The sequence below is a fragment of the Miniopterus natalensis genome, chromosome 22 (genome assembly GCF_054644295.1).
Source record: "Miniopterus natalensis isolate mMinNat1 chromosome 22, mMinNat1.hap1, whole genome shotgun sequence".
Classification (NCBI taxonomy): domain Eukaryota; kingdom Metazoa; phylum Chordata; class Mammalia; order Chiroptera; family Miniopteridae; genus Miniopterus; species Miniopterus natalensis.
Window position 1 is genome coordinate 3104180 of NC_142102.1, and position 23590 is coordinate 3127769.

Genomic DNA, 23590 nt, shown 5'->3' on the forward strand with positions numbered 1-23590 from the left:
CCTGCTCCGCCGCGACCGTCCGGGGGGCTGCTCCTCCCAAGTACCATGTGTGGCGGCGCCCCGCTGCCTCCTCTCGTCCTGCCCTTGCTGCTGCTGCTGGTTTGGGGACTGGACCCGGGCGCAGGTAGCGGCTCCGTCTCCCGCCGCCCTTCGCCTCCGTGCCTCTCGCGACCACCTTGCGCCTGCCCTCCCGAGGCATCCCGGCGGCCCCGCTGCCCGCGCGGCCCGGCGCCGCGGCGCACGGCTGACAGCGCGCGGGGCCGACGGGGCGCAGGCCGCAGCCGCCGCCGCCGGCGCAGGACGGGGCTGCGAGCCGGGCGGCCGCGCGGGAGACCTTCCCCGGGTGGTCGGGCCCCGGCGGAGGCGCTGGCGGGCGCGGAGGTGCCGGGGCGCGGGCGGGGCGGGGCGGGCGGGGCGGGGAGCGCCCGCTCGGGGCCGCGTTGCCCCGGCGCTGGCTCGGGGTGCCCGGCGCTGGACCGGTGCGCGGCGGGCGGGCGGCGGGCGGCGGGCGGGCCCCGCGGCGCTGACGCGTCTCCTCTCTCCCCTCAGCTGTCGGCGACGCGGCGGCCGACGTGGAAGTGGTGCTCCCGCGGCGGGTGCGCCCCGACGACGTGCACCTGCCGCCGCTGCCGGGCGTCCCCGGGCCCCGACGGCGGCGACGCCCCCGCGCGCCCCCCGCCGCGCCGCGCCCCCAGCCCGGCGAGCGCGCTCTGCTGCTGCACCTGCCGGCCTTCGGGCGCGACCTGTACCTGCAGCTGCGCCGCGACCTGCGCTTCCTGTCCCGCGGCTTCGAGGTGGAGGAGGCGGGCGAGGCCGGGCGCCGCGGACGCCCCGCGGAGCTGTGCTTCTACTCGGGCCGCGTGCTCGGCCACCCGGGCTCCCTGGTCTCGCTCAGCGCCTGCGGCGCCGCCGGCGGCCTGGTACTGCCCGCGCCCCCTCCGGGTCTGCCAGTCGGTCTGTCGCAGCGCAGGGGGTGCCCCCCCCCCCCAGGAGGGCTGGGATTCGGGTGGGGGCGCCTAGGTGGGAACTCCAGCCTCCAGGGCTGCTCTGCCGCAGACCCAAGTGGCGTACGCCTCGGCGGCCCAGGGAGCGCAGGCCTAGCGGAGCCTGCCGGGCCCCTGGACCGCCGCACACTGCGCCCAGGCGTAGAGCGCACAGGGTTTGCATGCGCACAGGTGTGCGCGCGCGTGCATGTGCATGTGCACGATGGGGAACACCTGTGTGTGTCTCTCCCCTCTGCTCGGGCGTGGGGATGTCCTCTGTGCCTGGAAAAGGAAATGTGGAGGGGACTCCTGACCCGCCGCTCACCTGCTCCCATTAGTTGAAACATGAGAACCAGCGGGGTGAGGGGCTCATACCCTTGTTCCCTTACACGACAAATAGGCATTTGTGCATTGCCCACCCTGAGCCAGGCCCAGGGGACCTCGCCTTGGTGATAAGACTCTTCCCATGCCCAGAAGCTCCCTGGCTGTGGCAGTGTCTCTCTTTCTCTGTCTGTGCCCCTGCCCTGCTGCATTTGAAGGACCCGCGACAGGTGCGCGGAGGGGCAGGGGAAGTTCTTGCGCACCTCTGGCCTGCCTGGGCTCACAGCCATCGCTGGGCTACATGGGTGCCCAGCCAAATGCTTCCCAGCTCCTCCATGGTGCCGGAGGAGTGCACATGGCTGGCGGATGGGCTGGCCCCTGGCAAAGCCTGGCATGGGCTCAGGGCATGAAACACGCAGCTGTTAATCTCCTGTCATGACCAGCTGCCGGGGAAGCAGTTTCCGATATTGTTTTGTGTCTGGACACAAGAAACTGCTCCCCAACCTCCGCCTTATCTGGTTGCACCATCTAGAATTCCCTAGCCCTTACCCACGGGGGCTGCAACAAGTTGCCTAGAGTCTGCAACTAAGCCAGAAAGCCCCGGGGGTCCCGGTTTTTATGAGACTTCTGCTTGCTTCTGAGCAACATACGGGGCGGGGGGGCTCAGGGGTAATGTCCTGGGACTGGCCTTCAACCGGAACCCCTTCCAGGACTTTTCTGTGTACTGATCAGAATGGGATCTACTTTTGCTCAGCTGGGAGAAATTGGTTTCTTTGGTTAAACTAGGAAAGTGGACCGTGGGTCTGGGGGGGGGTGGGTCGGGCGGAGAATGTGGGCTGTGGGCGAGAAGGCTTGAGAAGGAGTGGGAGAGGCTCGGATCACTGTAGGACTCGGGTCATGACTGTATCATGTTCTGGGAGGGACTGGAAGGCCCACATCACTTTTGCTGTTTTTGCCAAAGTGTTTAAAGTCTAGGTCACATCACTGCACTGTACATGGAAACATCTGAATCCCATTTGCTGCGGTTTAGTGAGTTTCTGTAGAGGTCAGAGTTTATACTTCTTGGTGTAAAGTTTCCAGCGAGCAGCTATCTGTGAAGGAGCCGGGGGTGGAAATCTGGATAACATTGATTTAAATCCCCGCCGAGGGAGTGCTGGGCCCTCTCGCAGATGGCATCTGAGCAGCCAGGGTTCACTTCAGTCCTCCAGGCTTTCGGGACTGTCCTACCCCTCGGCACCATGTGAGGGCGCTGTGCTTTAGATAAAGGAACAGGGCCAAGAGGCTGAGTTCAGCCGTGCCAGCCGCACACGGGTGGACCTCTAAGGCTAGAGATTCTGAATTCCTGCTGGAGCTGATGCTCCTGTTGTTTAGTCTGCCTTGTTCACCCCGTCCGTCCGCGTGAGCCGGACGCCGGACCCTTTTCCCCAAGTACACGCTGGCTGAAGGCAGGAGGGAAGACATAGCCTGGCGCCTTGGAGGGGGCCTCTTGGTGGCAGGGTGGTCCCGGAACGCACAGAGAAAGGGAAGAACAGGAGAGGGGGCGAACCAAGTTTGCAGCGCACTGCAAGCCGCTGCTATTGTGGTTCTCAGACGTGCTTGAGACAGTTCAGGTGGGTGGGCGCGTGACCTTCACCCTTGGCCGCGGTGGAAGCGTTGCGAGGTGGAGACGTGGGGCGCATGCGTGCGTGTGTGTGGCGAGTGTCAGGACAGGCCTGGCTCCAAGGCGTGGGAGATGGGCAATGCCACGTAGGTCATTTTTGGTGGCCACAGATGGCCGCACTGCAGAGCCTCCTTGTATCCCGAGATACTTAGAGCGGGGTTGGCAAACTTAGTCTGTAAAAGGCCAAAGAGTAACTGTTTTAAGCATCGGGGGCCCTATGGTCTCTGTCGCAGCCACTCAACACTGCCCTTTCAGTGAGGAAGCTGCCACAGACGGTAAATAAACAGACGGACATGGCTGTGCTCAATAAAACTTTATTCCGACGTTGAGTACCAGTTAGATCCTGCCACACCTAACACCTCACGGTGGCTTGCTGGGGAGTGTTGGGCGCAGGGGCGGGGGAACACAGCCTCTGCTCCTGTCGCGTGGACCCCAACATGCTGTCTGTCCCCAGAGATGTTCGAAGGAAGGGCACGGTCAGAACAGACCCTTACGTCATTGCTTGGGAACATGAAGAGTAAATCTCAGGCTCCGTGCCGCCCCCTCCCCCCACCCCCGTGTTTGCCCGCGGGCGCCGGCGTGGGCCTGTGGTGTTTCCTTTCTCTGTGTCTTATTTCGGAAGGCTGGGCAAGCGGCACTTTTTGGGTCTCCAAAGACCACAGGCTCAAGTATTAATTGTTTTCTGTTTATGCTCCTTCGTTTTATTTACATTTCTGAGAGTCCTTAGATATAGCGTAAGGTTTTGGAAGAGTGTCTGTAACTGTGTAATTTCAAAGCCATGACGTTTGGGCATGTGAGGGAAGGTATTTCCTGCCCCAAATAGTTTACGTCAGTTTGGACCAGCCGCCTCCGTGAATAGGACCAGATCGTGGAATGCCAACAGAGCGCGAGTCGGGGTAAGCTTCCCCGGAATTGGCAAGGGGACGGAACTCCAAGGGATGGAATGAGCGGCAGCCTCTAAAAGGGCTCTCTGTGCTGCTTGTCTGAAGACAGGAGACGAAGGGGCTGTTTTCCATCCCTCCCCGTGAGACTTGCCGACGGGTTTGGGCAGCTGAGCGGTGGCCCTTCCGCCTCAGGTGGCTACTAACGGCCTCTGCGAGCGTTCGCGGAATGCTCACCTCTGTTCCACGGGGGGAGGGTGGTCCAGAGAATAATACCAGGGAGCTGAGGCCAGCGGGCAGCTTAGATCAGAAGAGCTGGGGGACCCCGTGCCCGAGAGGGCAGCCTAGACCCCTACGACGAAGGGGCAGGTCTGGGGAGCTGCCGCCTCTGGAAGAGTTACCAGGCTCTTGATTGTTGATAAAACGGCCCACGTCTTTTGTGCAGCATCACGTGATCACATATAGCGGAGCAGGAATTAGCCTTGGCAAAGATCCTACGGTGCGGAGACCATTTGGAAGGGAGCTGGACCAGGCTACACGATCACACGTCATCGTGTTGATAACAGGTGTCGGGAAGGTGCATCGTCTAAGAGACCCATCAATGGATATTACTGATCATGGGCGGTGTAAATTTATTTGGAAAACGCAGAGAGCATTCTTAAAGCCCTGCAGAAAGAAACCGTTGGGTGGAGGTTAGGGAAAGTAAGAAGGCGAAGGACAGTCGTGAAATTCGGAAGGACAGAGGAACAAAAGGGAAGAACTTGGATCGGAGAGCTCTAAGGCCTCACACCTCCTCTGGAAAGATGTTCACACGGCCCCTAGGTGACATTCTACACCCACCACCGCTCCTGGGCGTCAGGCCGCCCGTGGCCGTCACCGGGGGGGGGGGGGGGGGGGACACACGTAACGAGATTCCCTCATTTGAACTTCTGCTTTGCTGGCAACGTCTTGAAAAAGAAAAAGGAGTCGAGATGGGATGATGAACTGAAGACGTCTTAGACGGATTGCATTCTTGGAGTTTATTTCCTGAACTCTGAAATGCTGCAGCTGCCTGACCTTGGATGTGTCCGACGGGAGATGTTCCTGCAGCCAGCACGTCGGAGGGAACCACGCAGAGCCACCGGTTAACCTTTCCCTGCGCACGCCCCCGCACACAGATGCACAGTCACGCTCGTGTTCCTTAGGAAACGAGACTGCACGGCCGTTTGGGGCTGTGATCTTAGAGCGAGTCCCTTAGCTCCTTGGAGCCTCCCCACCTGCAGCTGTGCAGGGTGAGGGGGTAAATAACAGCGGCCTTGCGTGGCTGTTGCTAGCATGAAACAGATGAAGTCTTCGAAATCATTAAGTGAGAGCTGGCACATTAAAGCACTGGGAACACGTCCCTTTTCTTGCCACACAGGCCGTTCCCAGGCTTTTCCAGTTATAAATCAACCAGTTGGTCAACACCGTTGACAGCAACCAGCTCACTGTCACATACCTTCTGTGTGCAGGACACTCTGGTAGGCTCCCATCAAGCCTCAAATAAATGCAGGCCCTGTCTCAGAGGGCAGTCCAGATTTGCACAGGACGGAGGTGCAGTGGAGCCTTCAGGGTGGCTGGAGGTGGGAGAATTGGAGCTGAAGGGGGTGGGTCTTAGGTTCTAAGAGAGCGCAGGATGGCCCAGGTTTATCCCGAGATAAGGGTCCGCGAGTTGGCTGTGGGATAGGGATGGGAGGTGATTATTTTAGGAGATGGTGGGAGATGAACAGAATGGACAGGCGTCTGGATTCGGTGAGGTGGGGCCCTGGGTGCCAACCTGAGGCATTTGGAATTTATCCTAGAGACGTGGTTCTCAACCTGGTGCTGGCATCCGAGTTTCCTGGAGGACTTGTTACTCAGTGGCCGGGCCCCACCCCCGCCTGAGAGCTGGAGTTTCTAACAGGTTCCCAGGTGCTGCTGCTGGTCTGGGACCTCATTTTGAGATCACTGGCCAAGGGGCAATGAGGAGCCTTTCTGGCTACTGACTGGGGAGTCCCTGGTGATAGCAATGGCAGGGTGGGGGACAACCAGAGGAGGCGGTGAGCCAGCATGTGGGTCCCTCCAAACAAGACCTTCTAAAGCAAAACCTCCCCTAGGGGCTAGACCGTGTGTGAGTACCCTGTAGGGTTTGTCACCAAGGTGAGATTCTCCCTATATTGCATCCTGTTAGAACTACCTGCTCACTGCCTTGTGAACACAAGTACTGGGCTGAACAAATAATAACCGGCTTTGAAAGTGCCTGGCCCAAGGGGGCCTTTGACCTCCCGTAGCCTGAGCATTTCAGGAAGAGTCGGCCCCTTGTTAGAGTTGAGTGTCTCCTCCAGGGAGCATGGGGCTCCTGCAGGTACAACGCCTCCCATGCTCCGTGCCGTAAGCCAACTCTGTTTCCACCGTGGAGGTTTTCACCTGCCGTCATTGAGGTGTTCTGCGCTGGCCTGACGCTTTCTGCACACCAGCTCCAGTGGGGCTCTGTGCCTCCGCTTCTTCAGTCTCCTCAAAGTACCAGAGGGAACATACTCAAGTTGTAACTTCAGGGGAGAGGCTGAAGGCCGTGCTTTGCTGCGGGTCACGCAGTGCCACTTTTAAGAGTTTTATTTGGGCAGTAAAATCTCTGAGTTGTTCTTGGCAGGCGTTCTAATGAATTAGAAACCTTGAAATCTGCTTAGAGCAGTCAGTACAGTCTCACCCGGTGTTTTGAGGACTGGAGGTTGGAGGCGATCTTACTGGGTGATCCAATTTACTTTCGGAGAGGCTTGGTGCCAACTCTTCCTTTCGCAAGGTGGAGGGGTCTGTAGCTTGCGGCCTGAGCGAGTTCTGTGCTCATGGCTGGAGGAAGCGCTATGTTGAGGCCGGGGGGGGAGGGGCGGGGAGCGGGGGCAGTGCTTCTCAGAGTAGGGCCCCCGGACGGGAGCATCAGTATCTCGCAAGGACCTGTTGGAAGGGCACATTCTGGGTCTCACCCAGATGTCCAGGTGACTTTGATGTGCACTGGAGTTTGAGAAGCACTGGTTTAGTGTGTCATAGCTTTCAGGCAATGGTGGTGGGACAGAGGGAGAAGACGGGATGTTCGTGACAGCCTGAGACTGACCCACCGGGACTACTGAATCTGCTAGCTGAGGCCGGGGTGGGGGCATGGACTGCAGCCCAGTGAGCAAGCATGGGCCTCCCCCAGCCCTTGGGTTCCTCGTGGGAGGTTTACCTGGTCCTGTTGACTCCTGATCAGAAGGGGAGCGAGGACAGAAGCGGGTATCCTGGGGAAGGAGCATTGGTTCCAAGTGCGGGAATAGTTCTCTGTATCGTGTGTGTGTGTGTGTGTGTGTGTGTATGTATATGTTTTTAGAATTAATATTCCTTCTATTAAAGCGACCAATTAAAAATCCTAGTTCTTACATTTTCATTCAAGTTAAAAATCACATTTCATTTATCATCTAGCAACTTTCTGCAGTCCCGTTTGAGGGGGTCTGCATAATATTTGGCCCCATTTATAAATTTGGTGATTAACAGCTTTTCAACCCTTCAAACTCTGTTTAGAAGTTTAACATATTCAATTTCTTTTTTAAGTTCTTTGATTAGAAACAAGCCCTTGTTTGCAAGTACTTAAGTGATTCTTATAAACCTAATAAATTAGTCTTATAAACATAGAAAATCTTAAGTTCTCTTATATATTCTAGTGCTGCTTATAAACCTAAGAAGATTTTAAAAATCACAAGTCTAAATCAATGATGCATTTTAAATTAGAATTACCAATCTAACCCATTAGATACTTTGCCAAGTTCTCATAGATGCTACAAGTTCTGAAAAAAAAAAAAAAAAAAGTACAAATCTCCTGTCACAAAACTAGTGACCATACAGGTCTGACTGACTCCACCCTCCATGTAATTCTAAATATCCCTGGGGAGAGATCCATTTTCTCATTAAGGATATAATTGTCATTCATTCCCAGCACATTTGGGGTTGCTTCCTCAGGTAGACTTTTGGGGATGATTTAAAAAATCATTTTAAAAATCAAGTTTAGCCCTGGCTGGTGTGGCTCAGTTGGTTGAGAATCATCCTGTGCACCAAAGGTTGCGGGTTCAATTCTCGGTCAGGGTACATGCCTGGGTTGCAAGCTCGATTCCGGTAGGGGGCATGCAGGAGGCCGCCAATCAATGTTTCTCTCTCCCTTTCCCTTCCTCTCTCTCTCAAAATCAATTTTTAAAAAATCCTTAAAAAAAATCAACTTTGCTTTTATTAATAAATACATCTTTGAAAGCAAACCTGGAAAGTGGGTGCTGTTGTATATCTATCACTGTACCCCCCACACCTCGTGCCCCCCTTCTCATCACAACTGTTGGTGGGATGCTTCTAGTCACAGGGAAGCCCCTTCTAGGGCCCTGTACCTTGGGCAACCTGCAAAGACAAAGCCCAGATGTGGGAGCCAGGTGGCCTTGCTGCCCTTGGGCCGTTGGGGTCGCAGGTGAGTATGAATGAAGGTGACTGACATCCTGTTTTCGTTTTTCTGGGCAGGTTGGCCTCATCCAGCTCGGGCAGGAACAGGTGCTCATCCAGCCCCTCAACAATTCCCAGGGCTCGCTCAGCGGAAGGGAACATTTGGTCAGACGCAAATGGTCCTTGACACCCAGCCCCTCCACCGAGGCCCAGGCCCCTGGGCAGCTCTGCCAGGTTCTAACAGGTGAGTCTGGAAAACAGGATGATTGACTCACATTTGGCACCATTGCAGGTCCCAGACCATTCCCACTGGTGTGTCCCCAAATGCACCGAAGTCACGTGAGCAAAAACTTACCCCTCCCTGTATTTTGAAAGCTTTTTTTCATTCCTTTAAGGGCCCCTGCCTTTTCCTTTCTGTGTGGATTAGTGTCAGCATTTCATGTGTAGCAGCCCTTTGAAGAAGGCATTTCTGGAAGGAACCTAGGATCTCATTAATACAGTGTCTCATCTGTATGGATCAAGAGCAAGTTGAGGCCCGAAAACCTGGATGGTTCATTGTTATCAGACCCCAGGTTGGTGCAGAGCTAGGGTGAGAATTCCTCCCCTCGGTACGCTGGCCAGAACTTGCTCTCCTAAGACAGGGGTCTTCAGACCTAGCTGCTCGAATCAGTCACTTGGGCGACCCATGAAGCAGTGATTCTCAAAGTGTGGCCCCTGGGCCAGCAGCATCAACATCACCTGGAAACCTGTTCTCAGTACCCTGCTTCCATCAGAAATGGGGAGCAGGTCCAGTAATCACTACCTTCACAGGCCGTCCAGGTCAATCTGATCATGTGAAAGTGTGAGAACCGCTGCATTAAAGAATGCCGTGCGCCGACCTGTCCCCCAGTATCCTCATCTGATGGGTCAGGGGTGTGACTTGGATGTCAGTGTTTTTAAAGGTGATCCTCGCAAGCAGCGTGGGGGAAGAACCCTGTGTTCTTACTTTCTGTGCCTCTATGTGAGCAATCTGTGGGTTATCTGCCAGGCGTTAAGGAACACTTCATGGTGCTGTGTCACTAGCAGTCTGCCTGCGAGTGTCCCCCGATGAAGACAAACATCCCGCTACTCACAGGTGGTATTTCTACCTGGAGACCGTGGGACCCCGTGGCTGAGCTTTGGGAGTTGTGCTTTTGGAGTTTCAAGACTTATCTTTGTATAAAAATATAGTGTGTCTCCTGCCCTGGCTGGTGTGGCTCAGTGGGTTGGGCGTTGTCCCGTGCACTGAATGGTTGCTGGTTCTATTCCCGGTCAGGGCAGGGGCCCGGGTTGTGGGCTCCATCCCTGGTGGGGTACATACAGGAGGGAGCCGATCGATGTTTCTCTCTCTCCCCCTCTCGCTTCCTCTCTAGAAATCAATTTAAAAAATCTTTAAAAAAATACAACGAAAATAAAAATATAGTGTGCCTTAGTTTAGTATTCCGGTGATCCTAGAAAGAAATCCCTTATGTGACTCTCTTTTAGAACAACTCTGTTGTTTAGAAATGAGCCTTGCAGCTCAGCCCAGCCGTTTCGCGCAGTCCCGATCCTGCCCAGATAGTCGCCTTCCTTAGCCTGGTCTGCATTCGTCAGGGAGGCACGGAAGGTGATTTTGGTGGGTCGAGGCCATCTCTGCAAGCCCAGGAGAGCTCTGAGTGGTAAACGAAGAGAGGGTGCCACAGAGCATTAGGGTTTTGCTCTGGCCCATCCCACACCCTTACAAAAGCAGGGAAGATAGACTTGGTGTAAAGTTCCTGGTAGCTTAAAATTACCATGAAATCCAAGGGCAAGTATGGTTGAACCCCATTTCCCCCTCCAGTGAAGCCAGCGCACATCAGCTGCCGGTCGGGGTGCGCGTGGGTGATGTCATAGGATGTCTGTCTGGTTGCCGGCTCCCCACCTCTTTAGGGGTGTGAGAGCGAGGACCGCTGACCAGATGATAAACTGCGCTTGTGTCTGCATTTTTGTCCCAGGGGTTAGCGTCGAGGTGTCCTTTGGATGGACTGTTTAGCCTCTAACAAAGGAAATGAAGCTGTCACAAAGGCAGGGTGGGGAGAGTGTGATGGAAACTAAGTTAAAACAAGAGCAGTCATGCAAAGGTGCAGAGAGACATTGCTGCTGCTGCTTAAAAAAATAACCTTCCCCTTCCCTCCCCCCCAAACCTCGCATCCGCGTGCTTTGCCGTGCGGGAGAAATGGGAATTTAAGGCTCTGCCCTGGGTGGGGACACAGATTCAGGAGAAAGGTCCATGTTTTGTTTCTGGTCGCTCTTCCTCTGCATGAGGCGCTCAGTGGACTTTGCTGCTGTGCCGAGGAGGACAGTGGGCCCCTTAATAGGCTTAGCTAATAAGCATCAAGCACTGGGAGTTTAGAAACTAGGGAAATTAATTCACCGAGACACCCGCAAAAGGCATTGTTGAAGTTTCCTGGAAAGATTAATCGGAGTAATCCGAGCTTTCCCATGGGAACATGTTCTGTGGGGCTAATCGTGGTGGCCGCAGGCGTCGCCGGGCCTTGTCCTCGTGTTACCCCAGCCCCGGACATGGCTCGGCGGTAGCCAGCTGGCTCGCACAGGTGAGGGGAGCCTGATCTCTCTGCCTCCTCCACGAAGCGCTCGCTGTACGCCTGCGCGTTCGGGCAGGTGAGCCGCATGCTCTCTAGGGGGTACAGGGGCTGATACCATCGAGGCCACCTGGAGGGACCTGCTGCCTTCCCTTGGGGACAACCGAGCTTGCATTTCTAGCAGTTTTGGGGGCTCCCAGAGAAAAGGGACAGGGTGATCCTATTTCTGTTACAGCTCCTTATTTTTAGGACCTTATAAACTGATTCATAAAATATCACTCCAGTTGGGAAGGTTGGAACTTGGCATGAAGATACGGAGTCTGTGTGAGCCCCCCCCCCCCCCCCCGTTTGGGTGAGAGCATGAGTTTCTGAAGGTTTTTTGGCCACTCTCAACAGCTGAAATGGTACTGGGATATTTAGAAATGTTTTTCGATTTTTACGTGGTTATTTTTAGTTTAAGACTTCTTGTCTGTCTTCTGTGGTTATTTTAATTTCTCCTTTCAGATTCGGTTTAGAGTCTTCCATGAGCATTCTCATGGCCTCCCGTGACTATCTGAATTTCGGTCTCTGCCTTTTCCACCGTGGTAGATGTGACATGTAATGGTGGAGCTAAATGGTAAAATAATAAAAGAACTTCGCTGTGAGGCACTATCAAAATGGGACTCCTGCCCTGGCCGGGGTGTCTCAGTGGTAAGAGCGTTAGCCCCGCACACCAAAGGGCCGAGGGTTCAATTCTGGTCAGAGGCACGTACCTGGGTTGCAGGTTCGATCTGAGTGCGGGAGGCAACCAATCGATGTTTCTCTCCCCCTACTTCCATGTTCTCTAAAAATCAATGGGAAAAATATCCTCAGTTGAAGATTAACAACAACAACAAAAAAACCCCAGGACTTCTGCACGTTTGAGTGGTGGTGGGCTCGTCAGGACACATCCGACAAAGGTACCCGTGAAAGCATCACTGTCTGCTTTGTAGTTTTAGTTCTGTTCTGATTGTTTTTTTGTTTTGTTTTGTTTTTTAAACATATCTTTATTGATTTCAGAGAGAGGAAGGGAGAGGGAGAGGGAGAGAGAGAGAAACATCAATGATGAGAGAGTCATTGATCGGCTGCCTCCTGCAGGCTCCCAACTGGGGATCGAGCCCGCAACCCGGGCCTGTGCCCTGACTGGGAATCGAACCATGATCTCCTGGATCCTAGGTTGATGCTCAACTGCTGAACCACGCCCAGCTGGGCTGTTCTGATTCTTCTTTAAAATAATTGCAGTTATTTTTTAATATTGTCTGGTTCATTTATAGCATTAAAAAGTTCCTTTTAGTCAGTATTTAGAAGATACCGTGACTATTCAGAAATTGCATATCACTAATTTTTAAAAAAATTTATCTTTATTGTTGAAAGTGTTACAGATGTCCCCTTTTGCCCGCGTAATCATATGTGTGTCTATGCATGCTCTGTAGTAGATAATTGGTTGGGGCTTGTGCTTTGTATCCACTAAGATTCATTGGGTTGGGAATGACAGAAACCAAACTGGCTTAAACACTAACGACATCCCTGCCATGGGCTCACGGCGCTGAGGCTGGGGCTCGGGTAAGGCTGGCCAGGCTGCGCTTCTCCGCAGTTCTTTCCCTAAGTGACAGCTTTGTCCTCAGCTGGCTTCTCCGGTGATGAAGAAGAGGCACCGAGGCTGAGGAGATAAATTCTGTTTAATCAGGAGTTGAGGTGGGTTGGCTTGGATTTAATTGTAATTGAACTTGAGTTAATTTAACTTGAATTCCTTTCTGCTCACCCCTGGTTTGTGTCAGTGTCTGGGGGCAGGGTTGGAAGAGTTCAGATCTCAGTCCCCATGTGACTAGGGAGCTGTCGCTCTGCAAAAATTCTTCCTGCATCAACAATCCATTGATCTGTGCTCTATCCCTGCATCAACAGTCCATTGATCTGCGCTGTATCCCTGCATCAGCAATCCATTGATCTGCGCTCTATCTGCCTTTCCTCGTGTGTCCTTCCTTTTAAAATGTAGTCATTCAACAAAAGTGGCTTCAAGATCTCCAAAGGAGTGGGCCCTCTGGGAGAGTCTCCCTCTTGCCTGGGGGGGACCCACCTGTGCCCTTGTGGTTCCCCCTGGAGGCTCTATTTTCTGAACTGATCACTGGAGAATCAGGAAGAGTGGATACGCCAGGCCCGGAGGCAGCGTTTGAATGAATCCTTATGAAAATATTAGTTATAGTTGGTGTGCCTTTAAGCTTCCAGTAACTTGGTGTGTGTGCGCCTGTGCATGTGTACGTTCTTTAAATTGGCTTGAGTATATTTTATTTTTTGGCCTCTGTATTTAAACTTGTGATATGCCATCATCAAAGGCAGTAATTTATTCACTGGGCCAGTGTTTATTTGCCGCTGACTGTGCCTGGCCCAGCCCTGGCCATTGGGCCTCCTGCAGTGACCAGAGACATCAGTCCCTGCCCTCACGGAGCCCACGTTCTAGTGGCCTATTGCTGACATTTGGATCAAAAGCTGGTTAACAGTCTTGTTCAGGATGCGCCCTAGCGAAGAGGGTCCCCTGTCACCACTTCCCTGCTTCCTCCTGTGCCAGCCTAGGGGATGTGCAGGTGGGAAGGACTTTCTGATTCCCAGTGGTGTTTGCTGGGCCCATGGAGGGAGGAAAGAACAGAAGTGAGAACCAGGCCCCCCAATTGACAGCCGTGACTTTTCAACATGAAGCAGGGGCGCCCAGACACCGGACAACGGCTGTTCTGAGTGGCACCTTGTTCCTGAAGTCGGAGCCTCGTGCCCAGGTGGGAGTCTGACTCCCCACACTGCCTGCTCACCTGCTGGCCTCTGGTACGGCTTCCTGGGATCCTTTTACATCTCTCTGCATTCCCTTCACCTCTGGGACCAGATGGGCTCAGTGGGACTGAGGTGTCTCCTCAGAACCCGACCCTGGTTCATGCCATCGGGGCATTTTCTCAGGGGCATTGCCAGCAGGCACCCCTCGTTCCCCGTGTCCTCTGCTGGCACGGTCTCCAAAGGCCAGCACCTTCCAGGGTGCCTCTGTGGTCACTGCTGCTCCTTCATCTCACTGCCTTGGGGTCCTTCTGCGCTTCCACCCTGGAGCAGTCCCCCCTCGCTTTCTCAAGCCCCTCATCTTCCCTCGCTCTGTCATTTGTTAGCTCCTTGATATAGTTGCAAAGAGCTTCGGTATACCCATTACCCAAATTCATCACATTTTAACATTTTTCCCTAGTTGCTCTATAGTTAGCTTTCTCTCCCTCTCAACTTCTCTCTCCCCCACCTTCTCCCTCTCCTCCCTCCCCCTACTCATGGTCCTTCCTTCCAACTTTCCCAACCCTCTCCCCACCACACACACTAATTTTTTTCTGACCCACCTGAGACTAATTTGCAGACATCATGTTTCTTTATCTATAAATACTTTTACTTACATTTCCTAAGAGCTCCTACTACCCATCCGTTATTTATCAGACTCAGGATATGAAACATTGACACAGGACTGCTATCTAAAATATCATTTGTGTTTAAATTTCATCAGTGGTCCCAGTAATGTCTTTCGTCGCTTTCTTTTCCTCGATCCAGAATCCAGTCACGAATGACACTGCATTTAGCTGTCACTGCTCCTTCCTCTCCACCAGTCTGGGTCAGTGACTTAGTGTTCGCCTTTCCTGACCTTCACATTTCTCCAAAAATACAAGCGCAGTGCACTTATTTTGTAGGAGGTCACTAAATTTGGTTTTGTCCGATGTTTCCTCAGGATTGGGCCTCTGTTAAGCATTTTCTGCAGGAAACCAACGAAGTCACGTGTCCTCTGGGCATCTTACCTGGAGACACACGCTCTCACTTTGTCCCATCACTGGGGATGTCAGCCTTTATTACAACGGTCCAGGTTGTGTTTCTAGGTTAATCTGCTGTAAAGCTATCATCTTTCCACGGGTAATTAGCAAGCAAATTGTGGGATCTTTTGAGACAGTGTAAACGTCCTGTTCTGCATCAAACTGTCACTCACGAGATGTAGCATCTCTCGATTCTCTGCAGACGCCGTTGTTGTTGTGCTGGCTTCACAGTGGTGCTTTTCTAACCCCATTATACCCTCCACATTTTTAATCAGTGCCCTCCTGCAAGGAGCGTGTCCCCTTCTCCCCCACTTATTTATTTATGTCTGTGTGGACTTGTAGATTTTTATTGTACCCCATGGATATTTACTTATATATTTATTCATTTATTAACATGCTCACATGGTCTCAGATTTGGACATTGTGTGGGTAACTTATAAAATCAGACATGGGCATTGGATTTCCTAAAGGCTTTTGCAGCAGTGTGGAGACAGGCATGTGAATGCTCTCCTTCGATGTATTAACGTGGTGTATGATGTAATTGGATTTCCTGATATCACACCAACCTTGAACTCCTCGTATAAATCTCATTTGGTTGTAATGTATTGTTTCCTTAAAGGGATGTCATATTCTGTTTGCTAATGTTTTACGTAGGCTTTTTGCATCCAGGTTCATACGTCACGTTGCTCTGTGATTTTTAAAAATTTTTTTTTTTGTGTGTGAGCTATGCCTCTCAGTTTAGCTATCAAAGTAATACTAGCTTTAAAAACCTGTGGATGTTTTCCTTTGTTTTCAGTGCTCTGGAACAGTTTATGAATCATTGAGGTCATCTAGTCTGTGAAGGTTTGGTAGAATCCCCTTTGGAACCATCTCAGCCTGGTGTTTCGTTGTGGGCTGTAGCACTTTTATAACTTTCTCTGTTGTTTCTTCTGTAAAAATTGGCCTGTTTAAGTTTTGTATTGCCATTGGGATCAGTTTTGGTAAATTGTATATTCCTAGTAAATTTCATCTAGGTTTCTAAATTGAAGTGAATAGAGGCCCCCCCTTTACTTGATATGTTAAATAATTATTATTTAATGTGGTTCAAACTAGGCTGCAAATTCCTAGGTCATTGGTAAGGTATACCTTGGTTTACGGAACTGTATTGAATGACCTTTTTGTGATTTTTTACTGCTGTCGAAATCTAGCTTGTGTTTAGAGGGCCAACTTAGATGTCACCTCTTCCAGGAAGTCCACTCTGATTGCCTCGCTTAATTTCTGGAACTTCGAGGTGCTTTGTCTACATTCTGACCGTTACACATATCTCCATTTGCTGTTTGTTGTCTTAGTTGTGTCTGACGCACTCTGGCTGGAAGGCAAGACTGATGTATCACTTTCCTATTGCCAGTGTAAGAAATTACCATAAATTTAGTGGCTTAAAGCAGCAAAAATGTATTCTCCTGCAGTTCTAGAAGCAAGCGGTCTGAAATCAGTTTCACTGGGCTAATGTCAAGATGTCAGCGGGCCTGCCTTCCTCCCTCCCTCCCTCCTTCCCTCCCTCCCTCCTTCCTTCCTTCCTTCCTTCTCCCAGAGGCTCTAGGGGAGAATCCATTCCCTTGACTATTCCAGCTTCTAGAGACCCGCCTCTGATCCTTGGTTCTCGGGCTCTTCATCTTCAGAGTCAGCAACGGGCAGTGGAGTTCTCCCAGTTCTGCGCCACTGCGACGGTTTCCTTCTGTAGCCAGCAGTCTCCCTGCCTCCCTCATAGAAGAGCATGTGTGGTTACGTTCGGCCTAACTGGATCACCCAGGCTAATCTCCCCGTCTCAGGACCCTTCACTCAATTACATCTGCAAATCCCCCTTTATTGTGTAAGTTAACATAGTCACACGTTCAGGGGATTAGGGCAGGAACACCTCTGGGGGCCGTTACTCAGCCTGTCACACTCATAAATCTGTTTCCTATGGCGCGTGTTTCATAAATGTGTTTCTTCCATAAGCCTAAGCATCGCATCGCGGTCTCGGTCACTATGTAATAATTCTGCGTTTTTCCTCTTTCCGTTGTCTTTTGGACATTCCCTCCGTGAGAACACAGAAAACTCAGCCTAGGGCAAGCACACTGGCCCTCTTCCTGAGTATTCCCATTACTTGACTGAGAAAGAAAATAAAAAAACTCAAGCACGGAGACAGACCGGACAGGGACACCGGCTGTGTGTGTGTGTGTGTCTGAGTGCCTTTTCCCACTGCAGCTCCCCCAAGCAGAGGAATTGGACGCGAAGTGTGTTGTCTTTTCCCAGTTCTCTCCTGTGCTCTTATGCAACGCACACCCGCCCCACTTAGTAACTCAAAGCAGAGCCGGCCTCCAGCTTAAATAGGAAAATCTGCCTCGAGCTGCAGACGGATCAAGAATGCACGGTTTATTATTTAAAGTGCACGCTGGCTGGGACTGTCCAGGTGGCTCGAGGAAGCTCCTGGCAGCTGGTCCAGCCCCGAGGCTGGAGGAGGGATTGTGGTCCCCAGAAGGCACGGGCCGGGTGGCCGAGGTGCTGACTTGGTGTTCCAGGGGCGGTGGGGGTGGAGAGCACAGCCCCTGCCAATTCCCGCAGAAGTGTCTGATTTTTGAATCAGCGGTGTTCCTGTTCCCTCCGAGGGGGAGAGCCGGAGGGAACGTGTGACTGAGCTCAGGAGCATGCCCGGCTCCCCTCCCAGCAGGAGGACTCTGGCCAGCACGTCCGACACAGAAAGGGAAGGGGAACAGACACCCTGTTTGGAGCAACTATTTGGTCTTTTTAAGAAATGACTTTAGGGTTGCTCCCCCCCCCGCAGAAAGGTCTGGCTTTCTCAGTCCACTCATTTCTCATGGAAAAGCCCAGCAAAAAAAAGTCTCATCAGGACATCTGCTGCCCAGTTTTCTTGGGCGCCCTCCAGCCGCGAATGCAGCGGGTTCATTTTGCACAGGCTCCTTCCAGAGCAGCGGGCAGTGTCTTGTGCACGACCAGACAGGGAATGTGCTCGCCGGGACGGTATTGGGTTGCACACACTGCCTTCGTGCTGAAGGAGCGCGGACCTTTCTCAACCCATTAGCAAGCCATAGATCAAATTCCCTGTCGCAGGGTTTGGACAGAGCTGGACAGGGAGCCATAGGGGAAAAGCCCCCTAACGCGGGGAGTGTGCCCGCCCCATTGAGCAGCAAATATCAGGCACCATTGGTGGTCGGCTGTGATGGTGGCAGGGACTGGAACCTGGGGCCAGCTGTGAGGGGCCAGCCCACACCCCGGGCGGGGTCACACAGAGACCTCACCCACGGATCTGCCATGGGCATCGATGGCACACCCGTGCTCAGAGACACTCCAGTTGGGGAGAGGAAACGGGGCTTCCCTTCTCCCCAAGAAGACAGTATTATTTAGAGACAGAACTTACAGCCTGGGCCCAGGATCCCTTATGGAGTCCGCACTTGGCCTCCTGCACCCTTGCATAGATAGCAGGCATTCTTTATGTCAATATTTAAAGTGCAACTTTCTCCCAGAAGATAAACTGTAAGCCATCGCTGCCAGGGCCAGCTGCTGCTTTCCCGACTCCTCTAGGGGGACTTTGATTTGCTGAGACTATCTCAGACCTTCTGACTTTGGGGGGAGGTCCCTGTGCGGGGCTGACAGTGGGCAAGGGACAGCGGAGGGTTCGGGTGTCACGCCTGCTCCATCCTGGAGTATGTCCCCGGAGCCACATGTGGACTGCTGGTTCCCTTTTGTGAAGCAGTTAATCATGTTTTCGGTGTAGAGTGTTCAGAGCCGCATTGGGGCCGAGGCCCTCAATTAGTTTCTGTCAGGGGCCTTGCTGGCTCGTCTCGGTTTGAAAAACTGCCCTTTTCAGTATAAGTGCGCATTTCTCGGGGGTCAGGGTCCTCTTAGCCGTTCTAGTGATGTGAGTGTCTGCTTTTCAAACCCTCCAGGGAAGTGTCGTCCCTGGTCAGCAGGATGTCTGCCCCCAAACCTCTTGATTTCCCTCCCTGATGCCCTTCCCCAGGAAGGGTCTTCGGGTCCCTGCGCTTCCCATATGAAGACGGAGGTTTTGCACTTGAACGTTGGCAAAGGTATAGCTCATTGTCTTCTCCAGCTTTACATGGCACACACTAGCTCACAGAGCCTTCGGGAGTCCACTGGAGCCCATCTGAAGAGGCTCCAGGCGCCTCTCCTCTCCCTCTGTGTTCAGGGCATCCGTGAGGACCAGGCCCTTGAGTTCCCAGAAGCAGCTGAGCCCCACAGACTCTGGGATCCCTGACCCGAGGTGTGCTGGGCGGGGCCGGGGGCTCTGAGAGGGTGGATGCGGAGGAGGCTTGGGAATGTCACTGGGGCCCAAACACTGTTGGACTTCAATGGGTTTGCAGGGTAGGACATTCCAGAGAAGGGGGACAGGTCTTGTTGTCGGTCCCTTTGTACACTGTCACATGCCTGGCACCTTCTAGGCTGGAAATCTCACTGCGGGGGGAGTATGGAAAGGGCTCCATGGCAGAGCCTAGAGTCACGCAGGCCTGAGCTTGAGGCCTGGCTCCAAAGGCACATGTCCTACGTGACCTTGAGCGGGCGTGGCTCCTCTAGACGGCCATCTCCTCGTGAGATTGTTGTGCAGGCCGCGTCCCTGGCTGACCCCTGGCCTGGTCACTGGCAGAGGCCACGAGCAGCATCGGCAGGAGGGAAGGCCTTGGCATGCAACTTCCAGCCAGGGTGGAAAATGGGATCATGTGATTAAAAACACAGCTTTCTTTGGGTCATTTGTGCTGTGAGAAATCAGTGTTTCCCAGCAAAATGCCTGCTTCTAGTCGGGGCTAGATTTGCGGACATGGTGACTTGGGAAGGAACAAAACCAAGGACTCGTGGCCCTGGGTCCAGTGCGGCTCCCTGCCTCATCTGACCAGGCGTTCAACACCCCAGGTGCATGCCCACACAGATGACACCTTCCCTGCAGCCCCCGGGATGGCCTTTCCTGCCACCCTGTCAGGCTCCCCGGGGGATTCCACGGTGGCTCATCCAGCAGAGAAAGCAAGCGGGAGGGGAAGCCAGAGCCAACTTGGCCGGCCAAGCCGGGATTCTGTTTTCCTTTCCCATGACTTTTTTCCTCGACTCCAACACTGACAGTGCTGGCTTCTTGATGAGATTCCAGGTTCAGCCACGTTAAAGAGGAGATCCTTGGAGTTCCGATACTCTGGTAACTACCTAAAAAGGGAGAGAAAACAAGGAGACTGTGGACGTAGCAGGAAGAATGTAACTCTGCTCACTGCCGGCGTGAGCGCCGCGGGCATTTACTTTAGGGGGCCTGAGAACCGTGGCGCTCGGCCACTCACTTTGCCTTTGGGGGTTGGGAGGCACATAGCTGTCATCCTCTGCTTCTCCCTCCACTGGCCTGTGACAAGCAGCCTCCGGCAGCCTATATCCCAGACAGCGGAACATCGTTTCTGGCTGCCAGATAAAATGAAAAGCTTCATAATAACTTTTTGACATGGCTGTACTCTAAAACATTTTGTGCTCTGTGTGTGTGTGTGTGTGAGTTGTCTTTGTGTGTGTATGTAGGGGAAAAAGCAGAGATTGTTTTCTTGCAGCGGTGTGATGTTTTTAGTAATAGATGTCACTGAAAAGTTGTTTAAAACGTACGGTTTTTGCCAGGCGAACCCGATTTTAAATGAAGCACGCGAGAGCTTGCCATTTTAAGGAAATCTGGGGGGGACCCTATAAAGGGGAGACATTTTTGGAAGGAGATGTACCAGTTTCTCAGAATGTACTTTTTGGTGACTCCTTTTTTTTTTTTTTTTTTAAATATATCTTTATGGATTTCAGAGAGAGGAAGGGAGAGGGAGAGAGAAACATCAATGATGAGAGTCATTGATGGGCTGCTCCCTGCACGCCCCTGACTGGGGATCAAGTCCACAACCCGGGCATGTGCCCTGACCGGGAATCAAACCCCAATCGCCTGGATCCTAGGTCGACGCTCAACCGCTGAGCCATGCTGGCCGGGCTCCTTTTTTCTCTCTCATAAAAAAGCGTAAGTGTTTGTCTAGATCAGCTCTGTGATTTGGGGGCTCTCAGCATGGCACTTCTGTGGTGGGCACAACTGTTTCCCAGGTGTGGCCATAGTCCCTGTGCGCAGCTGGGGGCCAGGTTTAACCTGTAGCCCAGCAGGCAGCCCTGTGTGCAGAGGGTCTGTGGGAGCTCACACTGGTGCGCTGTCCACAGGACACGTGTGCTGTCCACAGGACAGGGAGGACACCAGCCATGTACCTGGCCCCATGCCAGGCACATTATACCCATGATCTCATTTTATCTTTTCTTAAATGCTCAGCTGTTTCCGTCTACACGGGTCCCACATCAGCTGAGTAAACATGAAAGAGCATTTAGGGACCAGAGGCAGGAGGGGGCCCCCGCATTGGCCTGGCCTCTATCTCAAATTAGGCGGAAAAAACAATAATAATAAAAGGAATTTATTGGCTCATGTGAAAAGTCTTCGAGGTAATACGAGCTTCGGCCATGGCAGGACCCAGGCTCTTTAGTCATCTGGCTGGACTCCCTCTCTACAGTTTACCATCTCGTGCCTCTGTTTCCCTCTGTTGACCTGATTCTCAGGCAGGTCGTCCTGGACAGTAGCAGAAGTGGCCCCTGGCAGCTGCCACTTACGTGCTCGGGACTCAGTCCCATCAGACTTCTTAAAATGACTCGTGGTCCTCCCGCCTGAGTCACAGGGACCAGTCATTGTCAGAGCAGTGCAGTCCTCTGCTCTGTCCACATAACATGGCCCCAGATGGCAGAGACAGTCTACTGTCAGGATGGGGCAAAGCCACACATGCCCCCTTAGGTGGTATCAGTCATTTTGTCAGTCGCCACCTTTCTCTTCTCAGCCAGACTCCCTGGCTGGCCTTTGCCCAGGGGTGTCTGTAAGGTGCTGCTGAGTCTCTGACACTGTCCCCTCTTTAGGCTTCTCCTCTGTTGTCCTGAGGGTGGGGGAGGAAGGAAGCCATGTTCAAGCTGAGGGCCAGGCTTAGGTGAGAGGCCTCTCTGGGAATAATGCTTTGGGCCTGTGTTCTTGTAGGATGCCCAGGTGCCTGAGTCCAGGTTGGCTCAGGTAATCTAGGCAGGTGTTTTTGGACATGTAGCAGGGCATAGGAGTTTTTTAGCTCAGCATGAAAGAAACCCAACAAATGATTGCCTTTACCTCTGTATCAGTTACTACTGCTGTGTAACAAATGACCCCCATGCTTGGTGGCTTGAAACTGCCACAGGTACGCTCATGGATTCTGTGGGCCAGGGATTTAGACAGGGCATGGAGAAGTGAGCTTGTCTCTGCTCCGCAGTGGCTGAGCCTCCCGTGGAAAGACTTGAAGTCTGGGGCCAGAGCGATGTGGAAACTCCTTCCCTCACCTGTACGGCCCTGGGGTGAATGACTTGAAGACAGAATTACCGATTGCTAACTTGGCCTCTGCGGCTTGGCCTCCTCTCATGACTGTGGTAGTCAGACTCCTTACGTGGCGTCTCAGGGCTTCCAGTGCAAGGGTTTAGAAACCCAGTGAACTGCCCCACCTTTTAGGGTCAGCCTCCGGAATCACAGAGCATCACTTCCCCTCTGCTCTGTTGGCTGAGCAGTCACAAGCCCACTCAGGTTCAAGGGGAGGGGAGATAGACCTCACCTCTCAATGTCAAAGGACTTAGAGGCCTTGTTCAAAACCACTACAAACCTGGGGGTAGGTGATGCGCTAATGACAAGGGTCCTGTTCCATTCCCGGGGGTCAGAGACAGCACAAGGGGAGGGTTGCCTACTCCCTTCTCTCTCTGCTTTGGAAAATGTTGGGTCCATGCAGTGTTGGTGGGCGCCCTGGAGCAGGCCTTTGAATCTCAAGCGCATATCATTACACCAACTGTACTTAAGTAATCCGTTAACCCGTTATAGCTTTATGGGGGTAAAATTAACATACACTAAAGTGGACATACTTAAAATGGACAATTGGATATTTTTTACTGTGTAAATACGCCAATGGTAAGATCATCAACATTTCCATCAGCCCCCAAAGTTTCCTTGTGCCCTTTATTAACCAGTCCTCTGTCCCTCCCTGCATTTTCCCTCCCTAGGAACCGCTGATCTGTCACTAGATAGGTCTGCATTTTTTAGAGTTTTATATGTATGGACTCGTATAGTATACAGTATATACTCTTATTGGTCTGGCTTCTCTCACTCATAGTTATTTTGAAATTCATGCACGCTCCCGTGTGTATCGTGTTAGTTTGTTCCTTCTTACGGCTGAGTCGTGGTCCGTTGTGTGGATAATCCGCTCACCTGTTGATTGACATTCGCGTTGTTTCCAGTTTTTGCCTAAAGCAAATGAAGCTGTTACGAATATTTGTGTACAGCCTAAGGGCAAGGTTGTGCAGAGAAAGAACTTACGTCCTTGAAAAAGATTTATTTCAGGGACCAGAATAAATGTAAGGAAATCGGTGTCCTAAATGAGATGCGAGAAGGAAAATAGGACTTTTAAGAAGCCGAAGCCAGAGGACTACAGGATGAGATGTAAAAACAATCAGCTTAAAAAAAGGGAACTAGCCCGGACGGGTGTGGCTCAGCCGTTGAGCGTCAACCTAGGATCCAGGTGATCAGGGTTCGATTCCCCAGTCAGGGCACATGCCCAGGTTGTGGGCTCGATCAATGACTCTCTCATCATTGATGTTTCTGACTCTCTCTCTCTCTCTCCTTACTTCTCTCTGAAATCAATAAAGATATATTTTTTAAAAAAAAACACAAAAAACAAGGGAACCTGATGAGACAATGAAAGCTCATAAAGCTAGTTTGCTGTAGCAGAATTAAAGTCCACAAGAGGCCGTCCCAAGCACAGATGACATCACACCTTTGAGTTAGTAAAGTGGAAAATAAATGTGA

General features: G+C 52.5%; 1 protein-coding gene across 3 annotated transcripts in view; it reads left to right on the top strand.

The window, feature by feature from the left end:
- ADAMTS17 (ADAM metallopeptidase with thrombospondin type 1 motif 17) overlaps nucleotides 1–23590 on the top strand; it is a 155286-nt gene continuing 131696 nt past the window's right edge. For all 3 annotated transcript variants that reach the window (XM_087829135.1, XM_087829134.1, XM_087829136.1), the window contains exons 1-3: nucleotides 1–124; nucleotides 550–920; nucleotides 8370–8535. In XM_087829135.1, the coding sequence (XP_087685261.1) occupies nucleotides 46–124; nucleotides 550–920; nucleotides 8370–8535 (616 nt within the window). In that variant the 5' untranslated portion in view covers nucleotides 1–45. The remainder of the gene's footprint in view (nucleotides 125–549; nucleotides 921–8369; nucleotides 8536–23590) is intronic.